Below are 12,185 nucleotides of genomic sequence, written 5' to 3' on the forward strand. Positions count from 1 at the left end.
CACATCACAGAACACTGGAGTTTGGTTAAAAGAGGTGATAACAAAACCTGTAGCAAAACATTTTAAAGAATGCAATCGTCCTGTGTCTTCCTTTCTATTTTTGGTATTGAACATACCAACAGAGGAGGTGACATTGATCTAATTAGAAAAAGTTTAGAAAAAAACCCACTGGGATTAATGAAGGTCTTAAAATATTTTTTATAGTAACATCTTTTACATTTAGTTGTTCATAAAGGTGTGTATTGTATATGTTTGTTTTTGTGATTCGTGAGTCTAACTTCTCCTTTGGTTGTTTGCAAGTTTGCGTCTTTTTGTGTCTCTGTGTGTATTTAAAGGAACCTACACTCATAATTTTAGCCCTTTTTAGCCCTGATGAAGGCCTGTGTGGCGAAACGCTTTGGCAAAATACAATGTTACTCTTTCAACGTCTTATTTTGTTTATTCTGACCCCTTGACATCACTGGTATTGCTGGTATTGTCCAAAAATAGCATTATTTTTATTCCATGCACCTTGCTGATTGTGTGAATTTTCACCAGAAGAGTTTAGTATATATTTATAAAAGTTTCACGAATGAGGCAAATTCTGTGTTAGTTTGTTTAGAAATTATTTATTTATAAAATGATTGAATAATTGAATTGTTCAGTCCATTTCCCACCCTTGTGATTAGAAAAGTAGGATACATATTTAACTTGCAATTATTCTTTTATCAAACATTTATTCTTTGGGGATCATTGTTCTAATTTTTTACAAGGCTAATCTGATGTTTTGAAATATATATTAAAATATTTCCTTTTTATCTTTCTATCTATCGGTTTATTTCCTCGCCAAAAAAATATACAGTCCAGCAACTGCAGCTGCTGCTCCTCCTAATGCTGCTCCTCCTAATGCTGCTATTGTTATAGGAAATTCTCCTCCCCCTCCTTCTGTTGCTGCTACAGTTGCAGTACTAATTATTTCTTGTGAGATTTTATCCTGAGTCTTCTTATAGTCCTTCTTTTCGTATCTCATGTATCTATTCATCATCCTCAGAGACTCAATCTTTTTCAGAAGCTCAGTGACTTGAGATCGATCTTCATCTTTGTTACTGAAAACATGAAAACCTCCTGAACACTGTTCAACTACTGACTGCAGTGTTTCAGATTTACTCAGATAAGCTTCTATTGGCTCATCTAACTGATCTCCATGAGTAAAGAGCACTATTCTATGTTTTAGGAACTTTTCTCCTAAATTCTCCTGGATCCACTGCACAGCGTTTTTCTCCTCCTCTGTGAATCTCACCCCCAGTCTGATCACCAGCAGAAATACATCAAAACCATGACGTGAACAATCAAAGATCTGCTCGATTTTGGACTGATCATGTGTGAACTTCTTCACTGGTGTATCATAGAATCCTACAGTGTCAGTCACAGTGATTTTTTGTCCATCCACCTCTGTTTGTTCTGACTTACAGATTTGGGTCTTAGATTCAGGACAATGACTTTCTTCAAATAATTTTCTATCTCCACCTATGATGGTGTTTCCTGATGCACTCTTTCCTGCTCCAGTCTCACCCAGCAGTACAATATTCACTTCTGACATTGTAAATAAGATGAACAGACAGACACAAATATATATATATATATATATATATATATATATATATATATATATATATATATATATATATATATATATATATATATATATATATATATATATATTGTATATACAGTAATGTGCAAAAGTCTTAGGCACGTTAGTATTTTAACCCCCCCAAACAGTCATTTATATATTTTGCTGTAGAGTGTCTGTAGGAAATATCAGTTTACATTTTCAAACATTAATTTTGCCATTAATTGTAATAATCCAGTGAGATTTTTGTATGCACAAGGAGTCTGACAACAGCCGGTGCTCCACACGGAGATCTGATCTCACCATCATTGAGTCCATCTGGGATTATGTGAAGAAACAGTTAAAACTGAGTCAAACTAAATCAGGAAGAACGTCTCGAGTTACTTGACTCTAACCCTGTTCCCTGAAAAAGCGTGAATGGGATGCTGTGCTTGATATAAAGATGCACCACTTAAGGGCATACATTCTTCTAGTGGAGGGAGCCCTAGCACTCTCAATACTCTTTATAACATCAGCTGAAAGACCCGCATCTCTTAAGCTGGGCTCATACTAGAGGAGTTTTTAAATCCTAATCAATTATGAAATCTGGTGGCATCACTCACATAAGGAGAATCTTCACAGATGTTTTTCTCTCAAATCTCAAACATGCACACACTATTTTAACATTTTTTGTGCATCACACACTACAAGATAACATTAAGATTATCATGCCAGGATGAGCACCTCATGTGATCTCATGAGGAAGCAGATGTAAACATGTACATAGCAGATCATCATTGATGTCTCAACAGGTAAAATTACATTTGCTAGCAGCTTTCTACACTCGCCTGGTATGTTCAAAACAAAAGGCGACTTCTCCCCAGCTCTTCTCTTTGTCCGTACGGTTGTGTCATGTTTTCAAAGACATGTTAAATGATGTTTCATTAATAAAGTTCGGGAGGAGCACGTTCAAATGATCTATCCAATCATAATGTCATTCAAACCAGCTGTCAGCAATCAGTTATCAACATGTCTATCCAATCAGCACAAGAGGAGGATCATATAAATCCCCAGTCAACTCAACAAAGTTCCTTGACAGGTTTTCAGCATCCCTCCACCACCCCGTCTTCCTCACACTTACCTGGTTACTTTCCTAACCAGAGATATGGGGGGAGTACTCTGGGTTCAGGCCAAATACTGAGCTCGGAGCCCTCTCCTCGGACATCACGCCAAATACGCATACCATTTATTCTATCTGACTTATTTGTATGTGTGAACTCGTGAAACAAGCAGTCATGTTATAAACACTCCACACACCGTTCCGCCATCTCGGCTGTTCAACACACCCACACACAGCAGCTTGTTTCATGGTTATGATTTCAAAAGTGCTCTGCTTCACTTCTCTCATCAGCTATTGTAAAAGAACTGATGTAATCATCCCGATTTAAAATCCTAAATATCAAACATGTTTGGGAGGTGCAAGATTCTGTCTGTGAACGCCTCACATTACCAGATAATCTGCGCAGAACATCGGAACCAATCGAGGTCCTCAACAAGATTTTTTCTCACATTCTCAGGAGGGGAAAATCTGGGATAAATTGGCCTAAAACTCCTATAGTGTGAGCCCGACTTTAGCCGGTCCCCCTCAGGGGCCAAACATGAAGATTCCATAACTCGGGCCGGGGTTGGAATATTGTCCCCTGCTCCTGTTCGGTATCACACAGAGCGAACTGTCAAGGAGAAATATTATTACTGAGAACCAGACTCTGGTTGGCCAATGAGGTGCTATCAGCAAGAGGCATGACGGCCCTTCACCAGGACTCCTTGGAGCAAAACGATCAGAGGAAACGCGTTATTCTTGAGACATGGCGTCCAAACCCCAGGGGGGCTGGAGGAGTCAGTGAGAAGTAAACGGGACATTGCACATTTCTTGTGAAGGAGTTATACATTTACATTTACATTTATGAATTTGGCAGACGCTTTTATCCAAAGCGGCTTACATTGCATTCAGGTACACATTTTACATTTTTGTCAGTTGTTGCTTTCCCTGGGAATCGAACCGATGACCTTGTCGTTGCTAGTGCTATGCTCTACTGTTTGAGCTACAGTTAAGAACTGGAGCAACAAGAAAGAAGGTCCACCTCTGCTTTGTAAAATCTTTCCCAGATCTGGCTGACCACATCACAATGGAGCTTCCAATCCCTGTCTGGAAAGTCAAGTCACTGCAGAGGTAGGTGTTGGTGGTGATCCTCAGCTCTCCATCAAGGTAGCTGTTCACAAAATGAATCCACCTCTTCTTGATATCATCGTTTTTGTTTTGTAAAATGTAGGCTGTAGTAACGTTCCCAGAGGAGGGACCGGAGACATCACATCAGTGACTGACGAAATGGGGGTTTTGCTTAGAAGCCTATTACCTTCGAGTTCTTACAAAACGAGCCAATGGAAAGGAAATGCCATGGGTCTGTGGAATTTGCATAGCGTAACTCCGCCCCACAGCGTGGGTATAAAGGAAGGACGCTGACAATCTCGCATTATGTTACCTGCTGAGGAGCCGAGATTGAACTCCAGGCCGTTCCAGCGGTACAGCGGAAGTGGCAGAGGGACGTAACGTCTCCGTTTGATGAGGGTTACATACATAACCGAGCCGTTCCCTTTCGTTCAAGGGCCGGCTGGCAGAAGCCCCTCCCATGACGTGAATTCGTGTCACACGCGAATGAAGCGAGTAAACTCAAAATGTTCAAACATCCAACTACGTGCGAAGAGCGCGATTTATTTGCTACATTCGCGTTTGTTGTGAACGCACCATAACAGAATACACATATGACACACGAATGGGACACATATGGAACACACTGGGGTATCCAGCCCGAAGGGTGGAATGTTTCAACCCCAGGGGTGGCAAGGGGCTTGCCAAGGGAAAGACACCTGCTCAGAGAGGCTTACAGTGAAAATACACATATGGGGATTGCCCAACGGGTGAACCATGCACTTGGAGGCCCCTAGCCTTACACAAGGGCTGCCACTGGCATGCACTCTGGTGTTGGCGTCAACAGTGCTGGAGGAGCTTAGGGCTTCAGACATGAGGAAATAGCGCACGTATCCAGTCTGTGGAGTGGAACGGCAAGCAATGACACCGAGCAGGTCCTAGTTACTGGATACTGGAAGCAAGTAAAAGGGAAGACAATGGCTCCACTCAGAGAATAAAGAATCTCACAAATGTATTGGGTGTCGCCCAGCCTGCACCTCTGCAGATGTCTGTTAGCGAGGCACCATGCGCTAGTGCCCAGGAGGAGACCCTAGGGGGCATGGACAATGTCCATCCAGTGAGACAACCTTTGCTTGGAGAGAGCCTTTCCCTTCAGCTTCCCACCATAACAGTCAAAGAGCTGGTCTGAGGTCCTGAAACACTGCGTTCTGTCTACATAAAAATGGAGGGCGAGTACTGGATAGAGCAGTCCGAGGGCAGCACTTGCAGGTTCACCATCTAATCTCTGAAAGGAGTGGTGGGAACAATTTTCTGGGGTCTTCTCGGCGAGAAGAACACCAGGTGACGAAGAGAGGTTCCATTTCAACGCATAGGCTTGTCTTGTGGACAAAGCCCTAGCGGAAGTGATGGTAGCCACCACCTGTGCTGAAGCGGTCTCATATGAAGCAGTCCGAGCGGCGTGACCACCGCTGCGAATGCTTTATGCCCTAGGAGCCTCTGAAATAATTTCAATGGAACCACACTCTTGCCCTTGAACTGGGTCAGGCAAGTCAGCAGTGATTGCTCACGCTCACTCGTAAGCTGTGCGTACATGGCGACTTAGTCGATTTCCATACCGAGACAAGAGATCCTCTGCATTGGGTAGAGTTTGCTCTTTTCCCAGTTGACCCGAAGGCCCAGACAGGCGAGGTGCTGGAGCACCAGGTCTCTGTGTTTGCAAACCTGGTTTCGAGACTGAGCTAGTATCAGCCAGTCGTCGAGATTCAGGATGCAAACCCCGTGCTGCCTGAGTGTCACAAGGGCTGCCTCGACGACTTTCATGAAGACGCAAGGAGACAGGGCTAACCCGAATGGGAAAACCGTGTACTGGTATGCCTGCCCCTCGAAGGCAAACAATAGAAACGGTTTGTGTCAAGGAAGAATGGAGACATGAAAGTACGCGTCCTTCAGGTCAATCGCTGCAAACCAATACAATTGTCAACATCTTGAATGGAAGCCTGTGAAGGGTTCGGTTCAAGACGCGCAGGTCCAGGATTGGCCATAACCCACCGCTCTTCTTGGGTACAATGAAGTAGGGGCTGTAGAAGCTGCACTTCATCTAGGCATCTAGGTCTCAATCGCACCCTTGGCCTGGTAGACATGAAGGAAGGCATGGCATGCAGTGAGGCGGAACGTCATGGGAAGACAACGGGGACTTCCAGGATCTCGTGACCTCCTCATGCACCTCGGGAAAGAAAGGTATTGTGGGAGGGTGCTGACGGCCATCAGGACGCGCCGCCCCCAAAAGCCAATCATCCAGCCGCCAGCGCCCAGGACAGGGCGGAGGGTTCCACTCTGTGCTGCCCGAGATAACATGGCTGTCAACTCCGGATCAGACTCAGACAATGCTGACATGCCCGAAGGCGGCAGCATAGCCGAATCTTCCTTTCCAGAGGACTCCAGCCCACCTTGCGATGCGGTGATTGACATTGTGTCATCAGCTGGAGCGTGGAACGAAACAGACGGCAGACTGGTCCCGCTGCTTCAGTCCGGTCACTCGCGAATAGCGGTGTGTACGAGGGGGGTGTGGCCCGAGGAGGAATCGGCGGGGCTTTGTTCCTCACCATCACCCTCAGGTCACCCTGGCCACCAGCCAAAGTATAGCCTCTCGTGGAAGGGATGGATTGGGGTGTGGCAAAGGGGACTCTACCTCCATTACAAAAGTCATTGAGTCTTGACCGCAACACCACGATGGTCATGTTCCCGCAGTGATAACATGACTCATCCACAAATGCTGCCTGAGCGTGCTCTGAGCCCAAACACACCAAGCAGCGATTGTGTCCATCAGATGATGACAGAGATCGACCACACCCAGAAGTGCACGGGCGAGACATCTTTAAAAAGACGTGCAAGCTCTTTTGTGAGAGGAAAGCTCAGCAGAGTGTTGAAGTGCCCAGGGAAAACACACACAGCTGTTGCAGATCACTGCACAGATCAGCAGGCAGGCAATGTGAGATCTCTGGAACGCGCCGTCCCACTAACACCCTGGAGAAATGCTTGTCTCGAAGAACTGAGAACTCAGAATTTCAGGCTTGCAGGAGTGAAGAGATGCTCTCGGCTCCTCAGCAGGTAACATAATGCGAGATTGTCAGCGTCCTTCCTTTATACCCACACGGTGGGGCGCAGTTACGCTATGCAAATTCTGCAGACCCATGGCATTTCCTTGCCATTGGCTTGTTTTGTAAGAACTCGAAGGGGATAGGCTTCTAAGCAAAACCCCCATTTCATCAGTCACTGACGTAACTCGAAGTGACTTAACGAAAGGGAACTAACGGTACTGACAGACTCGCGATCGAGTGGGCGAACTGATGCGAATGTGCTCTAGTTATGATGGTGTTGGGGGAGAGGCCTCTGTAGTCACACCAAATATTGATTTGATTTAGTTAATAGAAGTTAATTGATAAATAAAATCTATTTTTGACATTATATTTGAAAGCATCCTCACTTTACAGCATTTTTACACAAGTGCCTTAAACTCTTCACAGTAATGTAGCTTTTGTCACGGGGTGAGGAATCATACGACAAGGCAGGCTGAGTGAAAAAGGCCCCGGAGGGTGGATTTTATTACAGTGCACGTGAAAGGGTGAAAACAGTCAGTGAGCCGGTGCGTGATGGCTGGTGATCCTTGTGCTCGGTGGTGCTCAATCCTCGTGAAAGTGGGTGTCCAAACGTGCTCCAGTGAAGTGGGCTGTCGGTCACTCGCTGCTTTCTGGGGGAGAACAACAAAGAGAGGTTAGTCCAGCAGTGCATTCAGCTCGAGACCAGAGTCTGTCTGTCTGCTCATCCGTAGCCGCTTATATGTCTCTGAGCTGATGAGGTGCAGCTGTGACCAATCAGCCCATGGTGATGATGTGCAGGTGTGTTGTTGCCAGGGCGACGCTGATTCCTCTGGGTGGACTCGTCACATTCCCCCCCCCTAAGCGTCGTTCTGGTCCTGCGAACATATGGAGACAGTAGGGGTGAAACAAAGGGAGGGTGGGGAATGACCCCTGACAGACCTGCATAAGCTGTCCATATCCTTGAGAGGCCGTCGGCGTTCGCGTTGGCGGCCCCGGCCCGATGACGTACCTCAAAGTGGAAGTCCTGGAGCGCTGGGAACCAGCGAGTCACCCTGGCGTTGGTGTCCTTGGCGCGGGCCATCCACTGCAGGGGCGCATGGTCGGTGACCAGGGTGAACTTGCGGCCTAGCAGATAGTACCTCAGCTCCAGGACTGCCCACTTGATGGCCAGGGCCTCCCTCTCGACGGCGGCGTACCTCGTCTCAGCCGGGGACAGCTTCCTGCTGATGTAGACGATCGGATGCTCCTCGCCTTCCTGGATTTGGGACAGGACGGCTCCCAGTCCTGTGTCAGAAGCATCCGACTGCAGCAGGAAGGGGCAACCGAAGTCTGGAGCGCGGAGTACCGGTGACGACGTCAGGGCTGTCTTGACCCAGGCGAAAGCCTCCTCGAGGGCTGGGGTCCAGCAGACTTTCTCCGGCTGCCCCTTCCTGGTCAGGTCTGTCAGGGGGGCGGCTAGAGAGGAGAAGTTGGGGATAAAACATCGGTAATACCCTGCCAACCCCAAAAAGGCCCGTACCTGGGTCTTCATCTGCGGTCTTGGGGCGGAGTGGATGGCCTCGACTTTCTTCTCCTGGGGCTGGATGAGGCCCCTTCCGACTCGGAAACCCAGGTACTTGGCCTCGGAGAGGGCTAGGTGACACTTGCGGGGGTTGGCAGTGAGTCCAGCCCGCCAGAGCTCCGAAAGCACCCTCCGCAGACGTTCCAGGTGGTCTCCCCATGCCTCGGAGTGGATGACGACATCATCTATGTAGGCCGCTGCGTACGCCTGGTGGGGCCGTAGGATGATGTCCATCATTCTCTGGAAGGTCGCGGGGGCCCCGTGCAGGCCGAAGGGAAGGGTCCGGTACTGCCAGTGGCCACTGGGGGTCGAGAAAGCAATCTTGGGTTTAGCGGATTCAGAGAGTGGTACCTGCCAATATCCTTTGGTGAGGTCCAAGGTGCTGATGTACCGGGCCCTTCCCAACCGATCCAGCAGTTCGTCGACCCGAGGCATGGGGTACCCGTCGAATTCGGAGACTTCGTTCAGGCGTCGGAAGTCGTTGCAGAAGCGGAGGGTGCCATCCGGCTTTGGGACCATCACAATGGGGCTGGACCACGGGCTCCGGGATGGTTCGATCACCCCCAACTTCAGCATTTGTTGAATCTCTTCCTCAATAGCCTGCAGACGAGCCTCCGGGACACGGTAGGGCCGTTGCCTGACGATGACTCCTGGCGGTGTTCTGACGTCATGTTGGACCACGTTGGTCTGCCCGGGCTGGGTCGAGAACACATCCTGGAACTGACTGACCAGGTGCTGCAGCTCCGCCTTCTGGGCAGCCGAAAGATGGGGGTTGACGTCTACAACCACGGGATCGGTGATGCTTAGGGCCGCCACCTGGTCCCGGGTCCCCTCCCACTTCTTCAGGAGGTTGATGTGATAGAGTTGCTCTGTCTGGCGTCGTCCCGGCTGTCTCAGGCGGTACGTGACTGGCCCAATCTTTTCAATCACGGTATACGGACCCTTCCAGGTGGCCAGGAACTTGCAGGCAGAGCTGGGGACCAGGACCATGACGAGGTCTCCCGGCTGGAACTCCCGTGGTTGGGCTGCCCGGTCGTAACGGCGTTGCTGCGCTTGTTGAGCCTTGCTGAGGTGTTCCCGGACTAATGGCATCACCCGGTCGATCCGTTCCCTCATCTGGCGGACGTGCTCGATGAGGGTGCGATGAGGGGCAGGCTGCTGCTCCCAAGCTTCTCGGGCGATGTCCAGGAGCCCTCGTGGTTGGCGGCCGAAGAGAAGCTCGAAGGGGGTGAAGCCAGTTGAGGCCTGGGGTACACATACAGCAAACATCTCATCACTATCCGCTAGATGCCTGTCCCCTGAACACACTGTAAAAAAATGCGGTCTGGACCACGAAGCAGAATGATTTCCATCCCCAAATTATCAACCAAATCATTTGCTATTGGCTGGAGCACTGTTTGTTAGGCTTTGTTGTCCAGACTGCCCATGTTTGGTTGCAGAGACCGCGTTTTTTTACAGTGTGTTCAGGGGACAGGCAGCTAGCGTATAGCGAGGAGATTTTTGCTGTATGTGACAAAAAGTTTTGGCCTAAAAAAACGTGTGACATTGCTTAGAGCACCTTTAACCTTTAATAGTAATGTGCAAGTAAGGGCTCCCTATATAGTTTACAGCATTATCTTTAAGAAACTTTTAGTTATAATTTAATTAATTGGACAGACAATTTTTTTCCCGTAAACCACTGTTTAATAAAAATAAATAAAAAGCAATTTTGTAAAACTGCTGTACCGAACCCGTACCGAACCGTGACTTCAAAACCGAGGTAAGTACCGAACCGTCAGTTCCCTTTCAGTCGGTCACGTTCGACGTACGTCGGAACTGACCGACGAATTGGTATCTGTTTCCAGAGACCGACCTACTTCAAGTGATTAAAACGAGCCAATGGACATTGGCATGCGGTTCACACATTCCATGCACCGCCCCGCAGCGCGGGTATAAATACGGAAGTGGAATACCGCATCATTGCTTTTCAACTTCGGAGCCGAACGGTTTGCTGTATCAAGCTGTTTCTACGAAGAGTGTTTAGACGAGTCTCGAGGAGGATCGCTCTCTTACCTGGGTGCTGGTGTGACGGCGCGAGTCAGTGAGTGGCCGCTGCAACATACACTTGTTCCTGTGTTGGTTGGCTGGGCGTTTCCGTTCTTTGAGTGCTCACACGCAGGCTTGCAATCGGACTGCTGTGAGCCGCGGCCATCTCCCTGGGTGCTTCAGCACTTCTAAAAGAGCATTTCCTTCTAAAAGAGCAACACGGTTTGACCCTGCGTCTTTTTCAAGATGTCACTCAAACCATGTGTTTCTGGATGCGGTTGTTTCCTGTCCTCATTTGACGGCCACGATCTCTCTCGCATATAAACATGTGAGATTGCTTTCGTGGGTGATCCATGCGCTCTCAGGAGAGCATGGTCACGTCGGCGCGTTGTTCGTCTCACCTTTCTCGTAAGGGCTTGAGCGTTCAGCCCGCCGTGTGCCGTCTCGCGCCGGCTGATAGCGGGGGTTGTCACGGCAACCCAGCGCGTCACTCGGCGCTCTGATGCGCGGTCGAGACTATGAAACCTCAAACGGGGTTGAGTCCCTTTGCTTATTCCCCGATCTAGTTTCTTTTCTGGGGCCCCAGAAAAGGATTACTTTGGCTAATAATCGTTGGTGGTCTGAGGATTACAGTGGGGCTTCCCCGCCGAGTACATCTCTTCGGGCCCCCACTCCTCTATCGCATCACGAGCGTGCTGAGACTTTGTTTGTGGGTGGTTCATGTTCTCTCACGAGAACATGACCACGTCGGCGCGTTGTTCACCTTGCTCTTTCATAGGGGCTAGATTGTTCAGCGCACCGTGTGCCATCAAGTCTGACGGCCACGCTCATTGTCTCACATGCCTGCTGGTAGCTTACAGATGGGATTGCTGGTCCTTTAAAAAAAAAAAAAAAAAAAAAGGATCTAGCGTTTCATTTGGCGCTCTGGCGGAGGACAGATGTCAATTGCTGCATCGGAGAGAGGGCTGTTATGCGCTGGAAATGATAATGCTGAGTTTCCCACTATAATGGTGTGTGCTCATGCTGAATCAGATTCAGAGTTGACAGCAATGCTTTCCGGGGTGGCTGCCCGGATGTGCATTGGAAAAATTTAACAGCATGGAACTATTTGGTGTCAAAATATGGAACACCAAAAGGGCCATAACCTGTATAAGTTTTTACCTCTCTCACTGCCCTCCTTCCTGCATGCATGAGGGTAGTCCCGACCCAGGGGTTATGCAGGAACTGCGTGCGGTGATGGACCTCGTTCTCCGGGTGACGAAAGTCACTGCACGCTCCCTGGGTCAGGCGATGTCCACACCAGTGGTCCAGGAAGCTGGGGCTAAACCTGGCAGATATGCGTGAGCCCGACGAAGTTCGGTTCCTCAACGTCCCTGTCTGTCAGGCTGGCCTCTTCGGCGACGCCAACGAGAACTTCGCCCAGCAGTTCTTGGTGGCCCAGAAGCAGACGGAGGTGGCTAAAAAAAAAAAAAAACCTGCCCCGACGACCAGCTGCTGCCTACACCCAGTCGTCGGCCGCAGCACCTCCATCTGCTTGTCGCCGAGGGCGCCACCCTGCGTCCGCCTCCACCCAGGCAGCAGGTGGCCGGGCACAAGGGAGGCGCCCAACCCGTCCAGGGTCCCGCGAGCCTGCTAGCAAGCACAAGGGCAAGCGACCCTGAAACGGGCAGCCCAGCGAGAGAGGAATTGCTCGGGGAGACGGTG

At 49.1% G+C, this 12,185-nt stretch overlaps 1 protein-coding gene across 1 annotated transcript; it reads right to left on the reverse strand.

Annotated features, from left to right (window-relative positions):
- Nucleotides 1–814: 814 nt before the first annotated feature.
- LOC307137831 (GTPase IMAP family member 9-like) lies at nucleotides 815–1,579 on the reverse strand (the record flags this gene model as incomplete). Its single annotated transcript, XM_079835803.1, has 1 exon — nucleotides 815–1,579. One exon carries the CDS (start codon nucleotides 1,577–1,579, stop codon nucleotides 815–817), a length of 765 nt encoding a protein of 254 aa, XP_079691929.1.
- Between the last annotated feature and the right edge of the window lie 10,606 nt (nucleotides 1,580–12,185).

This window comes from Gobio gobio (assembly GCF_949357685.1).
Source record: "Gobio gobio genome assembly, chromosome: 14".
Classification (NCBI taxonomy): Eukaryota; Metazoa; Chordata; class Actinopteri; order Cypriniformes; family Gobionidae; genus Gobio; species Gobio gobio.